The sequence below is a fragment of the Ascaphus truei genome, chromosome 5 (assembly GCF_040206685.1).
Source record: "Ascaphus truei isolate aAscTru1 chromosome 5, aAscTru1.hap1, whole genome shotgun sequence".
NCBI classification, from domain to species: domain Eukaryota; kingdom Metazoa; phylum Chordata; class Amphibia; order Anura; family Ascaphidae; genus Ascaphus; species Ascaphus truei.
Genome location: NC_134487.1, coordinates 133,829,551 through 133,852,583, shown reverse-complemented (window position 1 = coordinate 133,852,583; position 23,033 = coordinate 133,829,551). Strand labels below are relative to the sequence as shown.

The 23,033-nt window shown below is 40.8% G+C and overlaps 1 protein-coding gene across 1 annotated transcript; it reads left to right on the top strand.

The window, feature by feature from the left end:
* The first annotated feature begins 366 nt into the window (after positions 1-366).
* Positions 367-11,872, top strand: SPINK1 (serine peptidase inhibitor Kazal type 1). The gene is made up of 4 exons (XM_075598967.1): positions 367-520; positions 1,327-1,367; positions 1,773-1,882; positions 11,709-11,872. The coding sequence occupies exons 1-4, from the start codon at positions 463-465 to the stop codon at positions 11,752-11,754; spliced, it is 255 nt and encodes an 84-aa protein (XP_075455082.1). The 5' UTR covers positions 367-462; the 3' UTR covers positions 11,755-11,872.
* The last annotated feature ends 11,161 nt before the right edge of the window (positions 11,873-23,033 follow it).

Sequence of the window (23,033 nt, the reverse complement as noted above, 5' to 3'; positions counted from 1 at the left end):
TGCATTATGTATAAAGACATTGTATGAACAGTAAAGATAATACATGTTATAGGCATACATTATGTAACAGTTGCCGACCAGATTAAAATGGGAGACAGCTTCTGGTGCTGCATGCCCACATAGTAGCGCTTATGTTCTAATTCTTACACAGAAACCTTCAGTGCTCATAAACACTTTATTTATTTAAGAAGAAGGCAGGGTACTAGTCTATCTTTTTTTTTCTGGTAATGAGTGTTCTGTTTCATTGTTTGTTTTCCTTGATGTTGCAAGGCCCTGCCAAGTTTCACTCCTTTTCATGTAATGTTACTCACAGTTTTAAAGTTAATGGATAACATGGACACAGATATGCTGATGACGGAGGGGTATACAGTACTGTATGATGTCTTATATAGTTGCCATCTATGGTCTGCTTGCAAATGCTCATTGAATTATATTACTGAAGGTGTGACTAAACTAAGCATCATGAAGCTTGTTGCTGTCTTATCATTGATGACAATTCTTATTCTTTTTTTCTTGTCGGGTAAGTTACCATTTGATTAATATAATGTGACTTATATATTAATTTGCTGGATCTGTTTTGTGTGAATATACTGTACAATTGTAACCTAATTTCCAGCTCCAAGGGTCCCATCAGAAAATGTAGGAAAACACATGCACAGTTTCTCAGGGCAGGGGATATAATTGTAGGTTGTTGAGAGGCCAGGTATGTATGGAGGCAATAAACAAATAGGCACCAGGGACTTTTACAAAAACAAACAATATTTATCCAAACAGTCCTGACTTCACAAAAAATGGCAAATAGCAAATATAAATCACATAAATTATGTTTTGTGATGAATCACCCTCTAGAATGAGACAGTATCAGACTACTCCAGAATTAAACCCTTCTATTACTTACACGCATTAACCCCATAGTAGATGACTATTAGGGAGCTACACAATATTGATAAACATGGTAAACTGGGCAATTGTAGTTGACTAACACTACCTTACAAGAACTTCATTGAAAAGCTTTAACAACTTCATACTTGAAAATGCTGAATTCATCCTTCCTACCAATTATCATATCTGGCATTCATTATTCTAGTCACCAACCCGATATTATCTCTGAGTCAGAAGTTAGTTATTAATCCTTGCCAATTTGATTTTTTAAAAGCTAGTTTTGCCAGTTAAGGATCCTATTAAAATTGATAACTTAACAATAGTGGTTACATGCTGGTAAGGCATCAAATATTGTAAGACCTACTGTATCATTGCTGATTGAATATATTCAGAAGTCTTTACATTTAATTGATAATTATGTTTATAAATTATGTTTAAATATAGGATCTGTTAAAGCTGCCATTGGATCTGCTGAAGGAAGAGAGGTAAAACCAATCTTGTGAATTGTTATCTGTTCTTAATTGCTTTGTTTGGTAACTTATTTTGTACAAATAAAAGAAAAGAGTACAGTCTTTACATAACTACAGAGGATTTTTTTTTAAAGTACATATAAGGTAAGAAAATAAAAAAAGAGTACCCAAAACCACGAAAAACATCACACAAATAAATTACTATGTTGTCAAAGCTGTTCTTAAAAGTACTTTATTTTACTCACACAAAACTTAGTGTGCTGCATTTTTTATCTGGAACAATTACTCTGCCCTGTTTTTTGTGACACATTCTATTATCACCCATAGAGAAATAAAATAATTTGGAACATTAATCTGAAAAAAATATTCATTCTGTGAGTAGTAGTGAACTGTATTATTAATACTGCATTTTTTCTACAGCCTCTCTGTGATTCAAGTATGTTACGCGGTTGCTCCAAAATACTAAATCCAGTGTGTGGTACCGATGGACAGTCATACCCCAATGAATGCCTACTATGTACAGAAAATGTGTGAGTATGTTTAAAGTGTACAACAAATGAAAGGTGTACAGTATATCTGTATTTTTATGGTGCCATTTAGAGAACTTACAGAGATAGTAGGAAAATAAGTCCATATGCGGGGGGGTTATGGTAAGTGCATATGTAAAAGTGAGTATTTTGGAGCTACTGAAATACTTAATAAAAGAGGTGAGTTTTACACAGTTACATAGTAGATGAGGTTGAAAAAAGACATACATCCATCAAGTTCAATCTATGCTAAATTTAGACAACAGATACTTTATCCCATATCTATACTTACTTATTGATCCAGAGGAAGGCAAACAAAAAACCCCAATGTCATATCATCCAATGATATCTCATAAGGGGAAAAATAAATTCCTTCCTGACTCCAAGAATTGGCAATCGGATTAATCCCTTGATCAACATCCTTCCCATGTACAGTATACAGTACTTATTTGGTATATCCATGTATACCTTTCCCATCTAAAAAGATGTCCAAACTTTTTTTGAACAAATCTATTGTATCTGCCATCACAGTCTCCATAGGTAATGAATTCCACATTTTAACTGCCCTTACTGTAAGGAACCCTTTCCTTTGTTGCTGATGAAATCCTTTCGTCCAACCTTAAAGGATGGCCCTGAGTCCTTTGTACTGCCCGTGGGATGAATAGTTCTTTTGAAAGCTCCTTGTATTGTCCCGGAATATATTTGTATATAGTTATCATATCCCCTCTTAGACGCCTCTTTTCTAATGTAAATAAATCTAATTTAGCTAGCCTCTCCCCATAACTTAGATTGTCCATCCCCCTTATTCATTTGGTGGCTCTTCTCTGCACTCTTTCTAGTTCCGTAATGTCTTTTCTATGGAGTGGTGCCCAAAATTGTACTCCATATTCAAGGTGTGGTCTTACTAATGCTTTGTAAAGGGGCATAATTATGTTTACTTCCCTTCCATCCATTGCTCGTTTAATGTAAGATAAGATCTTGTTTTCCTTTGCAGCTACTGCATGACTTTGGGCACTATTGCTATGCCTGCTGTCTACAAGCACTCCTAAATCCTTCTCCATCAAGTGTTCCCCCAATTTATCCCCATTTAATTTGTAAGTCGCCTGTTTATTCTTGCTTCCCAAAGGCATAACCTTACATTTATCTGTATTAAACCTCATCTGCCATTTACCTGCCCAAGTTTCCAGTCTCTCCAAGTCCTTCTGGAGAGAAATTACATCCTGCTTTGATTCTACTACCTTACACAATTTAGTATCATCAGCAAAGATGGAGACTTTGCTCTCGATGCCAACCTCACGTCATTAATAAACAAGCTAAAATGCAGTGGTCTCAGTACCGATCCCTGAGGTACTCCATTCACAACCTTAGTCCAACCTGAAAAAGTTCCATTTATGACAACTCTCTGTGGTCTATCATTCAACCAGTTTTTAATCCAGGTGCATACTGCACCGACACACTTTATTCGAGCAAATACCCAGTATGTACCTGGCAGATACCTGGAATGCGCGGCTCCTCACCTCTGACAAGCCCCGTTGCATTTGCCTTCCCAGCCTGGGTTCATGCCTGGCTGACGGGCGGCTGATCTGTTAAATGATAATGATTAGGATTTAATAGGCTGCAATGCTTCGCGTGTCTACCAGATGGCATAAATTCATGAATTGTAATGCAGTATATATATATATATATACTGTGCAGTATTGCAGCCAGCAGGAATAAAATGCTTCAATCCCTGCCTGGAAAATAACCCAATGCACTCGGGCAGAAAACAGTCACAAACCTCAATACACCCGGGTATACCCGAATTCGTGGGACTAGCCGAGCTCGAATAAAGTGTGTCGCCAGAGTATATTTTTACTGAGTCCAATTTGCTTTATTTTGTACACCAACCTCATGTGGAACCGTATCAAAAGCCTTTGCAAATCTAAGTAGACTACATCAACTGCATTACCCTGGTCTAAATTCCTACTTACCGCCTCAAAGAAACAAATAAGGTTAGTTTGGCATGATCTATACTTCTTAAATCCATGCTGACTATTACTAATAATTTCCATTAGGTATTCCTGAGTATTATTCCGTATTAAAGCTTCAAGTTGTTTCCCCATATTGAAGTCAGGCTTAATGGTCTGTAATTTCCCGGTTGTGATCTAGCTCCTTTTATAAATATAGGCACCACGTCTGCTATACGCCAATCTTGAGGTATTGGGCCTGTGGAAATGGAGTCCTTCAATATTAAATGTAATGGTTTGGCTATTACTAAACTTAACTCCTTGAGAACTCTTGGCTATATGCCATCAGGGCCAGGTGCCTTATTTACTTGATTTTTTTCAAGCTGCCTATGAACTTCTTCCTCAGTTAACCAATTGTTCATTAATATGGAGGTTGTGGCTTCCTCCTGCGGCACTACAATTGAAATTGATTCTTCCCTGGTAAACAAAGAGGCAAAGAATTTGTTTAATACCTCTGCTTTTCCCTTATCTCCAATAATCTGCCTGCCCATCTCACACTGAAAGGGTCCTATATTTTCTTTTCTCATTTTGTTTGTTATTAAGATACTTAAAGAATTTTTAGGGTTGGTCTTACTTTCTATTGCAATCCTTTTTTCATTATCCATTTTTGCTAATTTGATTGCCCTTTTGCAACTTTTCTTACATTCCTTATAATTCTGATACGATGTCTCCGTCCCTTCTGACTTAAAGAATCTAAACGCCTCCATCTTCTTTTCCATTTCCTTCCCTACCTGTTTATTTAGCCACATTGGTTTTGACTTATTTCTTTTATACTTATTACCCAAGGGTATACACTGATAAGTGTGCTTTTCTAACAATGTTTTAAAAACAGCCCATTTATATTCTACATTTTTCCCTGCAAAAACATCATCCAAATGTATTACTTGTAGATTAGACCTCAGTTTATTAAAATCTGCCTTTCTAATGTTTAAGGTCTTTGTTGAACCCAAGTAATCTGTTTTTTGATAAATAATTTCAAATGAGACCATGTTATGATCACTGTTACCCAAATGTTCCAGGACTTTAATATTTGCTATTACTTCTACATTATTTGATATTACCAAATCCAGTATTGCCCCTCTCCTGGTTTGTTTCTCAATAATTTGGGTCATATAATTGTCTTTAAGCACCCCCAAAAACCTGTTTCCTTTTGTTGTAATGCTAATCTCATTGCCCGAGTCTATGTCTGGATAATTAAAATCACCAATTTTGCAAACATAACCTACTGTAGTTTTGATGCCTTCTCCATTTGCAAAAGTATTTTAGATTCCTCAATCTCACAGATACTGTATTTGGTGGTTTATAACATATCCCTAGAAACATTTTCTTTATACTTTTATCTCCACTGTTAATTTCTATACACAAGGTCTATACATTTTCATAATTCCCTTCATAAACATCATCCCTTATAATAGGTTTTAGATCCAGTTTAACATATAAGCATACTCCACCTCCTCTTCTATTTGGTTGATCCTTCCGAAAAAGGGAATAACCCTCTAAATTAACTGCCCAGTAATGAGTTTCATCCCACCATGTTTCAGTAATGCCTTGGATATCATACAGCTCCCTTGTGGCTATTAATTCGACCTCCCCCATTTTAATCGGTCAGGCTTCTTGCATTAGCAAGCATGCATTTAAGCATTTAAGTTTTTTTCCAGCCTGTACTATTATCTTATCTACTCCTTCCTTTCTTCGCCAACTTGGTTTAGTCTTTAGAAGTTTTCTAGTATTATCTGTATTTACTATGAGTGTCTCGCTGCTTGTCAAACTTGCGCTTGCCCCCATTCTACCTCCATAACTCCTTGTTTCCTCATCTATTCTATTTAGTTTGGTATCTGTTTCATTCCCCTCCCCCCTCCATCCTAGTTTAAAATCTCCTCCAACCTTTTTAGCATTCGCCCCCTAGATGGGCTATGAAGATGGAGAGCGAAGGTGCTTGGTATTGAGTGCTGCCGCATTCCAGAGGGGCGAGCAGTAAGTTAGAAAGCTGTGACCGAGGAGTATATAGTTTTAAAAGAGAGAAATGGAACTTTGTAAGTAACACAGTACTTAATGGGAAGCTAGGAGAGGAATATAAGTAGGACTGAAGCAGTGTCACGCTTGTGCTCTCCTCACAAGCGCAGGGAGAAAGGGAAGGACCCGTTAGCAAGGTGGGGAGGCCGCAGGGGATATGAAGGGAGTGAGTTGCCGTGCAGCTGGGGATCGGCGCACGTAGTCACGTGACCGTGCTGCGTGCATGAGAATGCGCGACGCGTCCGGAGGTGCGGAGCCAAGCTCAGAAACACGACTGATCCAGCTCCACATGCGCGCATGCTCTGACAGCAGAGCGGGAGTGCGCGCATTCAGGCACCAACGCGGGGGTTGCTGGAAGTCAACGCTTCAGCACAGGAGTCTGGAAATGGAAACCAGGAAACATGGAACATGGAACATGGGCATGAGTCATGAGCACAAGGTAACATCCAGAGAAGGATTGCTTCTTGGAGAATGTCCAGACTTCTTAAAGGCATAGTGACAGAAACACCAAGGTGCAGCGAAACTAAACATAACATAAGGGTTCTTAGTCTAATCCATTGGCCAAGGAATTATAAGCCTGCTACCACATCAAGGTGAACCCTACTAAGCAGGTACCTACACTACCTGACGGTAAACTAACCTCAGTAGTATAAGAGTGGCTGTCCCAGTCTTCCGGAATCCACAGGAGATAAGTAAAGGTCCCAAGGTGGTCCAGGCAGGAACAGTATGCGATGAGTACTAGCAGGCACCAGGGCAGGCAGCAAAGGACTAAATGCAAAGAGAAAGTCAAAGAGAGGCTTACTTCCTGTCAGGAGGAAGAGGGCAGGATTTGACAGGAAGCAAGATGGCATTGCTTGCTTCAGAATCCTTAAAGACACAGGATGTTGACTCGCAGCTAGAGGGCGGCGATCAGAAGTAAACAGGTAAGGAAGGAACACGCCGCAGGGGGCGTGTTCCGTGCATCGTTACAGTACCCCCCTCTTAAGGATCGAACTCCGAGCGATCCAACAGACTAAGGGGCAGCGATGCATAGGAAGATAGACTCGCAGCTAGAGGCAGCGCCCGCCACACTGAGAATCAACAGGGAATCTTGACTCGCAGCTAGAGGGTGGCGCATACCATACAGAGAGACATCAGAGAAACTAGGCATGGGTAGAGAATACGCCACAAGGGGGCGTGAAGTTGACTCGCAGCTGGAGTGCGGCGCACGCTGTCACGTGTACGCGCCATGCGTGAGAGAATGTGCGACGCGACCGGGGGTGGCCGGGCTCCGTGGTACGAGTAGGGAACCGCGGGTGCATGCATGCTCTATAAGGAGAGTGGGAACTGAGATGCGGCAGGTAAGGAGGGAGCATGCCGCAGGGGGTGTGTTCCCCGATTCCTTACAGTATCCCCGCCCCTTCAGGATCGGACTCCAAATGATCCTTACAAGACTAGGGGGGACTATAGGATCTCCCAATGTTACAAGGGTACAGGAACCAGGAACATGACATGAACATGAGAGAAGGCGGGGCCACCTCTGGGGTCCGATAGTTTGGCCGAGCATAATGCCACGCTTGTGCTCTCCTCACAGGCGCAGGGAAAAAGGGAAGGACCTGGTAGCGAGGTGGGGAGGCCGCAGATGATACGAAGGGAGTAAGTTGCCGTGCAGCTGGGGATCGGCGCACATAGTCACGTGACCGCGCCGTGCGCATGAGAATGCGTGACACGTCTGGAGGTGCGGCGCCAAGCTCAGAGACACGACTGATCCAGCTGCATGTGCGTGCATGCTCTGACAGCAGAGCGGAAGTGCGTGCATTCTCAGGCACCAACGTGGGGGTTGCTGGGAAGCCAACGCTTCAGCACGGGAGTCTGGAAGGGGAAACCAGGAACATGCAACAGTAACATGGGCATGGAGTCCAGAGCACAAGGTAACATCCAGAGAAGGTGGAAAATAGCTGAAGCGCTCAAATGCAGGTATATCTCAAAATGATAATAAGCCAGACCACTGTACCAGGGTACTAACAATTGATATAGTACCTATTGTGTCATATAATGGGTACTATCCTCCTGAAGACAGGTGGTGTGTGGTGCAACCCACTCACCATCAGTCTCATTGGCAGGTTCCCCTGAAAAATATACAAGTACTCACATCCTGGTAGGGCAGGCAGGCAGGCTGTGCAGCTACTCAATGCAATACAGGGAAAAGGGAGACCAAAAAGCGCACCAGCAAAAACGGAGCAGGAAGAACCCAGGACAAAAAAATGATTAAAAGGGGACTTTAATGTGACAAAAGACCCATCCAATGCATTTCGAACGTTGCAGCGTTCTTTTTCAAGAGAAGGGAATTGCTTCTTGGAGAACATCCAGACTTCTTAAAGGGATAGTGACAGAAACAGCAAGGTGCAGCGAAACTAAACATAACATAAGAGTTCTTAGTCTAATCCATTGGCCAAGGAATTATAAGCCTGCTACCACGTCAAGGTGAACCCTATTAAGCAGGTACCTACACTACCCGATGGTAAACTAACCTCAGTAGTATAAGAGTGACTGTCCCAGTCTTCCGGAATCCACAGGAGATAAGTAAAGGTCCCAAGGAGGTCCAGGCAGGAACAGTATGCGATGAGTACTAGCAGGCACCAGGGCAGGCAGCAAAAGACTAAATGCAAAGAGAAAGTCAAAGAGAGGCTTACTTCCTGTCAGGAGGAAGAGGGCAGGATTTGCCAGGAAGCAAGATGGCGTTGCTTGCTTCAGAATCCTTAAAGACACAGGATGTTGACTCGCAGCTAGAGGGCGGTGATCAGAAGTAAACAGGTAAGGAAGTAACATGCCGCAAGGGGCGTGTTCCGCGCATCGTTACAAGCAGAGACAGATTTAGGAGACAGTAAAGTGATTTTAGCAGCAGCGTTTACAATAGATTGTACAGAATAAAGGTGATTGGCAGAAAGGCTGGACAGCAGAAAGTTAAAATAGTAAAACTAGATAGATGAACAGTAAACAAAAGGCAAAAGTGAGGAAAAACATATTCACTAGTATGTTAATGGATGTGGAGAACAACGTCTCAGTAGTGTGTGGGGGGTATAAATACAACAATAAACTGAAATTATTTGGACAGACATAAGGGAACCCTACTGTACTAATTAGCACTTTCTTAACTTGAATGCTACACTATAATTAGCAGTAAGGGTTGTAATAGAGATTGGCAATTATTTTTCCAAAATTAAAATTTGCTACGAACTTGCTTAAAAAATAATAATAATAATAATAATAAAAAAATATATATATACACACGCATTTGTTGGGGCTCGAGAAAAATCGCAATTAGGTTTTTCAAAAGTGTTAATATTCGAGAATATGAAAATTCACAAAAAATATTTGAAAATAGTAGAATATTTGCAAAGTAAATATTCAGAAATGGGAAAATATCTGCAAATTCAGGAAAAACTGGAAAACAATTGAAATAAACTTGTGATTTTTTTTTTGGAGGAAATTCAACATAAAACCTGCGACAAAATCTTTGCCCATCTCTACTATTCACTGGGTTCTGAAAACAGAGTGGGAGCGCAAGATACTGTGTATTTAAAATAATTGGTATTGTATAAAATTAGATATGCTGTCTTGTAATGGGTGCTGCAACTTAGGTGGATTCGATCCAATCCACTATAGGAATAACGGCAAGAGGGTCAGGTGCGGACTCTCATCCAGGTAATATATAATATCAAAAAAAAAGAGAACACCAAAAATAGTGCAATACTGCAGTGTAATACATGTCTGAGAGTTAAAAAATGATGATACTACTCACATTTTATGTGAGCAATATGGGCTTTTCGGTTATTATAGATTAACCAACTAGTATTGCACTATTTTTGGTGTTCTCGGTTTTTTTCATTTTATATATTACCTGGATGAGACTGCGCACCTGACCCTCTTGCCATTATTCACTAGGTTCTGAAATTAGTATTATTTAATTTATATTTCCCTTCCGAAATGATTTGATGTTACAGGTCTGAATAAATCATTCATACAGTTGTTGTGGTATAAATCTATCGAGAATACTGTTTTTACTAGAAGTTTTTATGATGGAAGGAGATGGACTGGAGGCTAGTACAATTGGTCCCAACTCCTAGTATATGATATGATGTTGTTAAAGCATTAAACTACAGAAAATACAAATGCAGCGGCCATTATACGAACATTTCACAGAGCCGTTTTCCTGAACTCTGCTGTATTCCATGCGGTATTCACTCGTTATTCTTCGGTGAACGCTGCCATGAATGCCGCCAATCGCACCCGTAATCTTCTACAGAGAGGATTTGTGTGTGGCTAAAGAGCCTCAGAAAGGACTTCTTTTCCATGTACACTATACAGTATGAACTCGTAACATTAATCATCAAATTACAATTACACACTTGCAGAACTGTACGGCAATAAAAGACAGGTTGAATTGCACTTGGATTTTAAGACAACAACACCCGATAAAAACACTAGTAAATATGCGTCGGGAAAGTTTGAAGAAATCATGCAGCACGACCTAGGTATACAAATTGTGAAATGTTCGGATAACGGCCGCTGCATATGTAGAAGTTACAGTAACACGTCACTGATATATTTTTACTCTCCCGCAATAATGAATAAGGGCGTATGTGTCCTCTAGCTGTGGGAAAAAATTAAGATGTCAGATGCATAGCGAATATAACATTCACTTTTACAGTATGTATATATGTCTTTATTTATATAGCGCCATTAGTGTACATAGCGCTTCACATTAGTAATACACGTGACAATCATATAAATAACAAATAATACAAATAACAGATCATGGGAATAATTGCTTCAGACATAAAAGTAACATTTCGGAAGAGGAGTCCCTGCCCTACAGTACAACATTCACTTTTAGACTAAAAATGCAATATATGTTTTATCTATAACTACTGTAATCGTCTTGTAACAAATGGCGCTTATAAAGGTTATATAGTAGAGAAATAGAATGTTGGGAACTGCTGATCTTCTGAAGCACAGTACTCTCGAGCAACAAACAAGCCTTTTTTTCTTTACATTTCTCTACTGTATATACCAATCTATTTGAGGGATGTGAGAACTTCACTAGCGAAAGGTTGGAGCAAAGGCAATTTGATGATTTACAGGTTTAGATATCAGCACTTTCAATGTATTTATAAAATATATTCGCAAAAACCTGCAACATTTTTTATTTTTTACTCAAAACTTGCCAATATTTGCTAACACTTTTCACAAGTAGTTTCATATCTTTGAGAATTTCCTTCCCAGCCATGAAGTGAAATTCCGCCAAATGTGTAAAGTGTTGTGTAAATTTCCCCTTTAATCTATAACGGCTGTTACTGATTTTGATAACGGCACGTTATTAGACATAAGTTAACAGGACCCTGGGGAACTGTACCAAGGTGTCATAGATACAGACGTCCAGTCTACCAAATATACTGCTTTGGATTTATTTTTAATATTTAGTAAAAATTACTTTTTCTTAATGCTTTTTTATAATGCTAATATAACTTACCAAAACAACCGCAACTGTGGAAGACAAATTTATACCTGTTAAATGAAAGGTTAATAAGTCATTTCAATTGTTCTATTTTATTTTATGAAGTTAAGTTTACTGTCAGCTAGAGATGATAACAATGGGTTTACACAGTCCATGAGAAAAACAGCACATGGCATCGCATAGATTAACCTTGAAAAGTGTACTTGCAATAATTACTCACTGCTAATGTAAATAGGCAACTTCTGAAAACAATGTGTCTTTTCTACCAAGTACATGGCAATTTTGTTTCATAACTCTATGTCACTGATTACAGGAAGAGGAACATTCATATTCGCATCACCAAAGATGGAAACTGCTGAAGATGTTTTTTTCAAGTACAAGTGCACCTTTTAAATTCCTCAAAACATAAATCTTGTCTGGCTTACTGTATTGAAGACACTGGTAACCCAGTACAATAAAGATAATATGTGCATAATATTTACTGCCTCTTTTATTCATTTTAAATGTAATGCAGATGTATATTCTACAGGACAATGTTACACTATGCCTAATGAAGCTAAATCTGCCTTCATATAAACTAACCTTTAAGCATAATAAAAATACATTATGTTTCTTTAATTTTAACTTGATGTTTTTATGGAAATTCAAGTAAGATATAGATTTGACAGTGAACTGTAAACGGAGTAAATTTGCATAGAAAGGCTGTTTTCTATATAATGTTATACAGCATCTTTCAAATGTAGGTAGCAGCACAATAGATGTATATAGGAAATTACTATCCTCTCCATACTGTAGATCAATTGTGTTTTAATTGAAATGGCCTCATGGTGGCACTGCTGTTTTCTAAACCAAAGTATGCAAGTATTTATCTCTAATAGGAAGCAAGAAGTTATTTAGAGATTGATGAACACAGAGGTCCAGATACATGAAGCAAAATTAAAATATGCAAATTTGGTGAGCAAATAATGTGGTATAACCGCCCCAAAAAAAAGCTTGTAAACCCCGCCAAAGTATTTCCTTTTTCAACTCCTAAATCCACTGTACCCACAACAAGCTCTCATAACCTCTCGAATGGAGGGAGAACTGTCTTAATAGACTGGTCATTCACAGGTGTGTAACAAGAACAGCAATTTAAAAGTGGGATGAGTGAGCTTGAAACCAGGGAGAAGGGGTCATAAGCCTTCAAATTGTTTACCAATAGAAATTTACAAACATACAGTGGCTGTGTTAGCTCAGAGCCCAAACCCAGCACACCAAATATATTTGTGTCAAAAAGGAGTGCTACTGGGATTGTGACCTCATACAGTATAATATAACAAAAGACAAAAAGCCTCAGTGCTACAGGTATCTCCTCCTCTTTTGCATGGTTTGAAAGCTTAAAATGCTTTGGCCAAAGAATTTAACTAAATGACCTTCACTTACAGATGTATCAAGACTTACTGCCACCGTGACCATGAAATGTTGCAAGGGCTGGAACACAGCCAAGCTGGGGCTTGATTGCGGAAAAGAAATCAGTAAGCAGTCCAAGAGGATTCACTCACTGGGGGTCCCTGCTTCTGAATGGGACACTCACAGCATTAATCCTATCATGCCGGCCACAAGTCTATAAGAGTTCAGCAAAGAAGTCCTAGAGAGAAGTAGTGTTTCTCTGTGTCTCCCTGAGAGGCTCATAGAGCAATACAATATTTTATCATTTTTTTCTTTTTCAATAGTGTATTGAAGCAAGGGGTCTCAAGAGGCGAAACCCTTTAATTTCAGCTCTGGGAACCCCCTGCTTCTGAAGATAAAGATCTCCATACCATAAAGGTGCCAGTAGCCGCTCCGTCTGGAGTTTAACGCTGTCACGTGAACACAGCCGGAGTGGCCACTGGCCACCCAAGAGTCAGGGGGTACCCAGAGATAAACTGTATGGGGTTCACCTCCCGAGAGAAAAAGTAAAAAAAATACAGTAGGGTAATGAAGGGGTTAACCCCTTCTACCACCCCCACCCCTCCACAATGGGAGGCCTAACAACTCACCCTGAGGAAACTACCCCATCATCAACCCCAATAAAGAATCGTCCCCCCACACAGTAATGGGCAATAGACCTATTAGGTAAGTCTGGCTACTAGCGCTTTTGCCCATTCCAAAGTATACAATATAGACATTACAATAAAAAACACAAACACTAGCCATTTAATCCATTGACTGTCACTGTGGTTACCTATGCCCTCAATGGGGACACAGATACCCACATTGACAATCAATGATCATACTATAAAAAATAAAAGTAGTATTTACCCCTGTCAGGATGAAGGCTGTCCTCCTACTCATCCTCTTCGGCACCTCATCATCATCATCATCCTCAGTGGCACCAATATCCAATAAAAGGCCGATGCCCAACCATTAAAACTACCATCTCATTGACATTAACCCCTTAATTACCTAAATTGATAGTTAATGCTAAGGTAATTGAGGGATTAACCCCTCCCGCTACCCCCTCTCCCCTGCCCGTGGTGGCCTAACCACTCATCACATGGCAACTACCCCTTTCAACCATGCCCTTTGCCCCAGAAAACAAAGTAAATGGCAATAGCCCTATTAGCTACAGTAGATTTGGGTTTTTAGTGCTTTTTCCCATTTAAATATACACAAATATATATGGCGTGGTGGGTTTGGGTTCTGAGATTATAGGGGCTGTGTGTTTGTAAATTTCTTTTGGTAAACAATTGTCCAGACTTGAGACAGCTCAACCCCATTTTCAAGCTCACTCATCCAACCTTTTAAATTGCTTCTTGTTACACATAGACTATTAAGACTATTACGACTGTTCTCCCCCCTTTAGAGAGGTTATTAAAGCGTTTTGTGGGTACACTAGTGTTAGGCTTTGCAAAAAAGGGGATATCTTGGCATGATTTGCAAGCTTAAAATACTTTGGGAAAATAATTTAACTAAATGACCCTTACTTATGAAAAGAAAAACAGAGACGTATTTAACTATGTAATTTGTCATATTGGATGTAGCACTGAGGCTTTATGTCTTTTGTTATATTACTTCAGGTCACAATCTCAGTAGCACTACTTTTTGACAGAAATATATATATGGTGTGGTGGGTTTGGGTTCTGAGCTTACATGGGCTGTGTGTGTTTGGTTATAGAAGTGTTGCACAATCTTAATGTTACAGATGTAGCAGGGGTATATTGTGTGATATTCTGTGATATTCTGTGTTATAACTGCCATTGAATCCTGTGAATAATCTGAGATATTCTGCATTATCAATGGCTACAACAACCCTTGCTTCTCTGTATCAGAGTTAGAATGAAGGTTAGAACAGTGGGAAAGAAAAGTGTGAAGTATAGTAATGTCCACTTGAGCTGTGTGGATTCTCCACAAACAAACCCCTTACAGTGCACTCTCCTATGTATTAATAACAATATTTACTACAACTGGACAGGTCTTGGACTGAGATGATGAGGATGATACTGAAAGATATTAGCCAAATTGACAATATAACCCGCTATGAGAATTAATAAATGAACTTAGTTAAAATATAATACTTTAATAAGTCAATATATAAAATGAAATGGGGTATTAAAAAAACACCTATACACATACACTGGCGACACACTTTATTCGAGCTGGGCTAGTCCCACGAATTCGGGTATACCCGGGTGTATTGAGGTTTGTGACTGTTTTCTGCCCGAGTGCATTGAGGTATTTTCCAAGCAGGGATTGAAGCATTTTATTCCCGCTGGCTGCAATACTGCACAGTATATATATATATACTGCATTACAATTCATGAATTTATGCCATCTGGTAGACACGCGAAGCATTGCAGCCTATTAAATCCTAATCATTATCATTTAACACATCAGCCGCACGTCAGCCAGGCATGAACCCAGGCTGGGAAGGCAAACACAACGGGGCTTGTCAGAGGTGAGGAGCGGCGCATTCCAGGTATCTGCCAGGTACATACTGGGTATTTGCTCGAATAAAGTGTGTCGGTGCAGTATAAACACGGGCACGGGTGTACTAATCAAAAACACCTTAGAGGGATTGTGTCTCTCTACAATATACCCTCCTTGGGGTTAAATATAATCCCTACATTGATGTAGTCAATGGTAGTCCAATGGTAGCCCAATAGGTCTAGAACTGATACATTAAATATCTAGTAACTACACACTGATATACATCAGCATTCACCACAACCAATGAAAAGTGCACATTACTTCACACTTTTCTTTGTTATTATTATTACTAACCCTAGTGCACCTCTATTTTGGTAATAGGAGAGCAGGTGTACAAATTATTCTGTTAGATCAGTGGGTTCCAATTCCCAACCGACTGTATGGCATTAATACCACATGGTGCACAAGATCTTACAAAATAATACACCTCATTCCAGTAGCCTTATGCGTAACTCTAAACTCCACCAAATTTGCAAAGTGGTGTAAGTTTCACCTTTATCCTATAACAGCTGTTACTGATTTTGATAATGAAACGTTAGGAGCCCTTGGTTAATAATCCTCTGTCTATCTAGACCTAGGTGTCAAAGATACCCTTCAAAGCTCATCAGTCTTGGAAATATAATGCTTAGGCTTACTTTTTAATTATTTTTATTTAAAAATTTTATTATTTTTAATATTTAGTAAAAAATGCTTTTTTTTTTAATGCTTTTGTGCACTTACAAAAACAACCACAACTTTGTTAGACAAAATTATACCTGTTGAATGAAAGGCTTATAAGTATTTTCAAGTGTTCTATTTTATATCATGAAGTTTACTGTCAGCTAGAAATAATAATGTGTTTACACAGTTCATGAGAAAATCAGCACATGGCATCGGATAAATTAACCTTGCGAAGTTACTGGCAATAATAACTCGCTAGTAATGTTAATAAGCAACTTCTAAAAACAATGTGTCTTTTCTATTAAGCACATGGCAATTCTGTTTCATAACAATGACCCTGATTAGAGGAAGAGGAACATTAATATTTGCATCACCAAAGATGAAAAATGTTGAAGATATTTTTATTTGTTGCTAAAATATGTGTCACGATAATGCCCTTAAACTATTCAGTGTATCAGCAATACAGGAGTTAATGTGACATTTTAAAAGTCCCTGTTTTGTTTTTCTGTCTCATGTGAGGTTATCAGAGTCACATCTGGCCAATATTAATGGTCTAACTTTGGTTAACCAAGGCTCTTCAATGGGTGGGCTTGTCTCACACAGCTAGACAGGGGATAGAGATATACTCCTAATTAATCCCAGGATAATGGTACACATCCAATCTTAGAGAAAAGAAAAAAGGGGCATGAATAATAATGTTTTTATTAAAACAATCTGGTATACAAATAGGAACACTCACAAACACTTCTTTAAAGCAGGCCTTTTGAAATATAAAGCTTTCCAGCATTAGGACAAATCCCGATCTCCACCTCCCGTCATTCGCGTTACAAGAATCTGTGGGTTTTCTTCTGATAGGTTTTTAAGCCTCTATGCTCCGGCTGCGTCTTTCCCTCACAGATGGAATAGTTGGGAAGAGTTCGCTACCTGTTCTCCCCTCCCTCGTCTTGTGCACATTCTGGGGAACGGATTGGCACCAGCTTCCTTCCAAGGGATTCATGTCATTACAGCTTTTTGGCTTTGTGGATGTTTTTATTTAATTGTTTAGGATTTGTAGTTGGTTTTGTTTAATTGTTTAGAATTTTTGTTGATTTTTTTTTAGGTTGCTCATTGACTGCCATAGTGGCAAAGCATGCTCATATTGGAGGCTGAAGGAGTTGCCCCAGGGAGTGGGTAGTGGGGAAGGTTTATTAACCACTAAGGTGATAAAGGGTTAGTAGCCATTATTTTTTTTTGTTTTTTATTGTAATGTTCCTGCCCACGGAGGACAGAGAGGACGGGAGGAAGACGGGCAGTGTTAAGTAGAGCTTTGTATTTTTTTATGATTTTGGGTGGGAGGTTTTATTTTGCTATTAGGCTAGTATTTGTTTTTAATTATTTATTTATTTATAAAAATGTTTACCAGGAACTAATACATTGAGAGTTACCTCTCATTCCCAAGAATGTCCTGGGGATAGAGTTAAGTTGACAAATTATACATGGTTACAATACATAGTTACATAAGTGAACAGGGTATACATTATACAGTATACAAGACATAGTATGCACAGTTAGAGATAATATGTATTATAGGCGTTTATAACAGTTACACATTGGAGAACAAAACGGCATATTGAATTGTAGAGGGTATCAAGTTTTCTAAGGTGAGTTTGGGGTGCCGAGCCGTATACTATGTCCCCATAGTCAATATTTGGCATTAGCATCTGCTGTGCGATATGTTTTCTTACCAGCAGACTTACTGTAGGGAGGATTTGTTCCTGTAAAGTACACCTAGTTTGGCATAGGTTTTGGCTGTCAGGTATCAATGTGCATCCGAAATGTTAAATGGGAGTCAAACCATATGCCTAAGTATTTAAAACTAGTAACAGGAGTTAGGGTGGTATTAGCTCTGGTATTGGTATTGGTTCTGATCTACAGCTCAGTCACTGGAAGCTTTAAAAATGTAGCCTTGGTCATAAAAACCATTGTTACAGTCTTGTCAGTGTTTTAAAACAGTTTGTTTTGGGAAATTCAATTTTCAAGTCTCAAAAAGTCAGATTGAAATATGTGTTCAAGGTCGGAGAGGCTAGGGCTGTGTGCATATAAGATTGTGTCATCTGCATACATGTGTATTGAAGCTCCCTTACAAGCTATATGAAGATCATTGATGAACACTGAGAATAGTTGGGGGCCCAGAACAGAGCCTTGTGGGACACTACAGGTGATATCCAAGGGGTTGCAGTTAGAGCCTGAGATGGACACATGTTGGGATCTACCTGATAGGTAGGAATGAAACCAGTTTAAAGCATGCTTCCCTATTCCAGAGCACTGGAGTTTGTTAATCAAGATAACATGATCAACAGTATTTAGGGCCTTTGTAAAATCTTGGAATATTGCAGCAGTGAGTTGTCCCAGTTAGAAGTTACCGTGTTTGGGGCAAAAGCCAGGTTGGAATTGGCTAGAGAAATTTGTCTTGGTATAGTAATCGCTCAATTGAGAGTGAACACATTTTTCCATTACTTTGGATGGTGTTGGGAAAAGAGAGATTGGCCTATAGTTTGAGACAGTGTTTTTGTCCCCACTTTTGAAGATTAGGACAACTCTGGCAGTTTTTGGGGTCTTAGGGGTATGGTCTACAGACAGAATAGTTGACTATGGAAGCAATTGGTTTGGCAATGGCTGGGGCACCAAGTCTTAGGAACTTAGATTGCAGTAAGTCAGGTCCACATTGGCTCCTTAGTTTTAATTTGAGGAGCGCTTGTGTAATCTCCTCTTCGGATACTGGGACAAATTGAAAATTGTGAGTAGTGTTGAGAGAGGGTGGGGCTATAGGGATACTCTCAGAATGAGGTTCATGTTTGTGGTTTGGGTTGCGTTTCGCTAATAAGTTAGTAGCACACCCCACAAAGTAATCATTGAATGCATTTCCAATGTCAGTGGGATTTGTCTTCCTTTGTGTTATTTTTGGTTGTTGATGGCTAGAAGGCTGGAATATATTGTTGATAACCTTCCAGAAGTTAGCTGATTTGATGTATTCTGTTGAAGATTGTCAGAGTAATATTGTGCTTTTGCATGTCTTGTTTGCCTTGTGCACATATTCCGCTGGCATCTATAGTGTTTTGGGGTGGATTTATACATAGGCAAAACAGGGCTAATGCCAGCCTGGAGTAGGTGATATAAAAAATTAGACTTTTTGCCATTAATCATGTTCCGGTAAATAACTGAACGTGATGTGTGGCATAAATCAAACAAAATGCTGTATAATGCCCATGTTTTACCGGATCTGATATTATTAACAGATCCGATTTAAAAAATATGTTATTTTTAACGGTGCTACGTTTATGTATTACACTAGAAAAATAACGCTTTTTTGGGGGGTGGTACAACCGTATTTTTTGCTTGTCAAATTTGCTTATTTTAATTTTGCTTCATGTATCCGGACCGCTGTGTTCATCAATCTCGAAATTTTTTACCTCCTATTAGAGATAAATTCTTGAATGCTTTGGTTTAGAAAACAGCAGTGCCACCATGAGGTCATTTAAATTAAAACACAATTGATATATGGAGCATGATCTATTATGCTTTTATCTAGTTAATGTGCCATTTGAAAAACATGTTACATAACATAGCTTAGTGTTCATATCTACCTTGAATTTGAATAAAAACATCAAGTTAAAATGAAATAAAGAAACCTAATGTATACTTCTTTATTATGCTTGCATAGAACTGATACAAGGGTTAGTTTATATGAAGGAAGATTTACCTTATTAGGCACTGTAACATTTTCCTTTAGAATAGGCAGTGAATATTATGGACATATTGGGGCTGATTCACAAAGCAGTGATAAGTGATTTTAAGTGCAATAAATGCCTTTATAGCGCAATACTGTCTGCTGTGCGAGTCACAAAGCAGTGATAATAGTGCAGTATCACGCTATAATGGCTTTTTATCACTCAAACTGTCAGTGAAAAAAAAAGTCACATGATAGGCCAAAAAAGGGTAAACCGCCGTTTTTTGTCAGTAAGCGCTATTCAGAAAGCAGTGATACTGTAACTGAATCGTACTATAAAAGCTCACCATATTTTTTCACCAGCTACAGGCTGGCACAAAAGAGATTTAGACATGCATAAAATCATAAACAAACATTGTTCTGCACAGTATTGATACCAGAGGCTTGGGGGGGCTTCCGGGTGGTCCCCATGGGTGTTGCAGTGAATATCTGTGGGTCCCATGGGGTCCCCAGGAGTTGCAGTGAATATCTGTGGGTCCCCAGGAGTTGCAGTGAATATCTGTGTGTCCCCCGGTGTCTCTGGGTGTTGCCGTGAATATCTGTGTGTGTCCCGTGTTCCGAGTGTGTTGCAGTGAATATCTGTGTGTACCCCAGGTGTTGCAGTGAATATCTGTGTGTCCCCCGGTGTCTCTGGGTGTTGCCGTGAATATCTGTGTGTGTCCCGTGTTCCGAGTGTGTTGCAGTGAATATCTGTGGGTCCCCAGGTGTTGCAGTGAATATCTGTGTGTCCCCCGGTGTCTCTGGGTGTTGCCGTGAATATCTGTGTGTGTCCCGTGTTCCGAGTGTGTTGCAGTGAATATCTGTGTGTGTCCCCTGGTGTCTCTGGGTGTTGCAGTGAATATCTGTGTGTACCCCAGGGTCCTTGGGTGTTGCAGTGAATATCTATGTGGCCCTGGAGCTGATCCCCATTAAATGAATTGAAGGGGAATCCTGATCGAATCTAAATTTATCCCAATTGAACAACATCCATCTTCATAACTTTATAGTCTAACCGCAAACGTTATGAAGGGGTAATTTAAATGGCAATCCTCCCGTGATCACAAAACAACCACCCAGACACAAATCTAACATTCTGCCACCCCTCTCTAGAAACAACAAAGTACAACAATTATTTATATTGTGTTGCATCATCGCTTTGACAGTGGATTAATGAATGGCGTTTATTTTCTGATTACATCAGCTTCTAATACGTGTTTAACATATCTGAATGAAACTACAGCTCAACCCTGTTATAGCATGGTCCTCGGGGGCCACCCGATCCGACTGCGCTAGAACCGGGTAGTGCCAATTTTTTTTAAAAATGGCCACTGCGCGCCCGATCGGGAGGAAGGAAGGAGGGAGGGAAGAGGTGGCCGGAAGCCCTACACGTCCCCCAGCAGCGGCCCTCCGAGTCCAGCCACAGCCTGCTCCTTACCTCCCACCCCCGGCATCCATCCCCCTCCACCGGCATCCACTTCCTCCCCCCCCCCCCCGAGGCCCCACACCTACCGGCCCTCCGCGACCCGCCCTCCACGGCATAATCAGTTTGGGACCTAGCCCACGCGGCCCTCCGAGCCCCAGCCTGCTCCTCACTCACCCCCCTACCGGCATCCACACCACCCCTCCCTCCTACCGACACCCCCACTCCTACCGACAACCCCCCCCCCTCCTCCTGATGCCTTCTCCACACCGATCTCAGCAGCTGACACCAAAGGTAGGGAGGGGGAGTGGGAGGGGGTGTGTGAGTGTGGTGTGAGTGTGGTGTGCTGTGCAGTGTAGTTAAAGCAAAGCATAGGACTGCACACACAGGGATAACAGAAGCTATGCAGAGCAATGATAGAAAGGACAGACAGGGGTTATAAAGGAGGGAACACCAATCGGAGAGAGAGGAGGAGCTGAGAGTGAAGTAGGAGACAGCAGGGATAGGTGAGGAGGAGAGGAGGAGGAGACTGGGGAACCAATGAGGGAGATTGCCTGCAGGGCATGAGAGGAGGAGTCAGGACATCGGGAATCCCTAGAAGAGGAGCGTTTGCGCGCGCCCTCTGTAATCTGAGGGTGCGCAGGCACAGGTGGCGTCACGAGGCACGCGGAGCGCCATGCCGCGGGGATACCTGCAGAGGGGAGAGAATGAATAGAGGGAACCGCCACCGGAGGTAAGGGAATGGGACTCGCCACCGAGGGGAACTGGGAGCGGGAAACATCACAGCAACGACTCGGGGACCGCGCCGTGCGCGAGGCCTGCGAGGCGCGCGCCGTGGCAACAGAACGGTTCAGCGGTTGCCGGGGGAAGACAGGAGCGGTCACAAGAAGGGGGGTTGTCAGGTGAAGGGGCAGCGAGGGTGACATAGGGGGTACAAGCAGGGGAAGGAATCCCCTGAATCGTCACAGTTTCCCCCCCTTGAGGATCGATCTCCGAGCGATCCAGCCACAGTTTTTGCGGAAATTTTTGGTAGAATTGTTGGAGTAGTCTAGGGGCATGGATATGACGTGCTGGTACCCACGGCCGTTCCTCCGGACCATAGCCCTTCCAGTGAACGAGGAACTGGAGTTTATTTTTAGACCAGCGAGAATCGATGAGGGATTGGACCTCATACTCTTGTTGTCCTAGGGTGGACACTGGATTGGGTTTACAAGAAGGATCCGGGAAATGCGGGCTGTGAACGAAGGGTATAAGCAGGGAGACATGAAACACGGAAGGAATCCTCATGGTGGGGGGGTAGATCAAGACGATAAGCGACTGGATTGATTTTCTCTACGATTTTAAATGGACCCAGAAATCTTGGTGATAGTTTAGGCGATGGAGTCTTGAGCGTGATATTCCTCGAGGACAACCACACCCTGTCACCAGGGTTGAAAGAAGGTCCAGGTTGGCGATGCCGATCCGCCTTGGTCTTTTGTTTGGTAACAGCAGATTGTAGGGATTTGAGGATCCTTTTCCAAGAGTTCTGAAGGGTTGTAACATGAGAGTCGGCTGCATGAACACCAGAAGGGGGTGAAGAGAGAGGAAGGCTACTGGGGTGGAAGCTGAAATTAATAAAAAAATGGGGACTCCTGGGTGGACTCATTTTTGAGAGAATTGATTGCAAACTTGGCCCATGGCAAAAGATCCACCCAGTTGTCCTGTGAGTCCGATACGAAACATCTTAGATATTGCTCTAGGGTTTGATTCATCCTTTCGGTCTGACCATTGGTTTGAGGATGGTATCCAGAGGAAAAAAGGAGGGAAATACCGAGTTTCTGGGAGAACGCCCGCCAGAACTTAGAGATGAATTGAGATCCTCGATC

Excerpts from the sequence above, each read along its gene's own strand:
- SPINK1 (XM_075598967.1), top strand. The coding sequence starts at position 463 with ATGAAGCTTGTTGCTGTCTTATCATTGATGACAATTCTTATTCTTTTT. Across the intron at positions 521-1,326 it reads TATTCTTTTTTTCTTGTCGG|GATCTGTTAAAGCTGCCATT; the intron begins GTAAGTTACCAT and ends GTTTAAATATAG. Across the intron at positions 1,368-1,772 it reads GATCTGCTGAAGGAAGAGAG|CCTCTCTGTGATTCAAGTAT; the intron begins GTAAAACCAATC and ends TTTTTTCTACAG.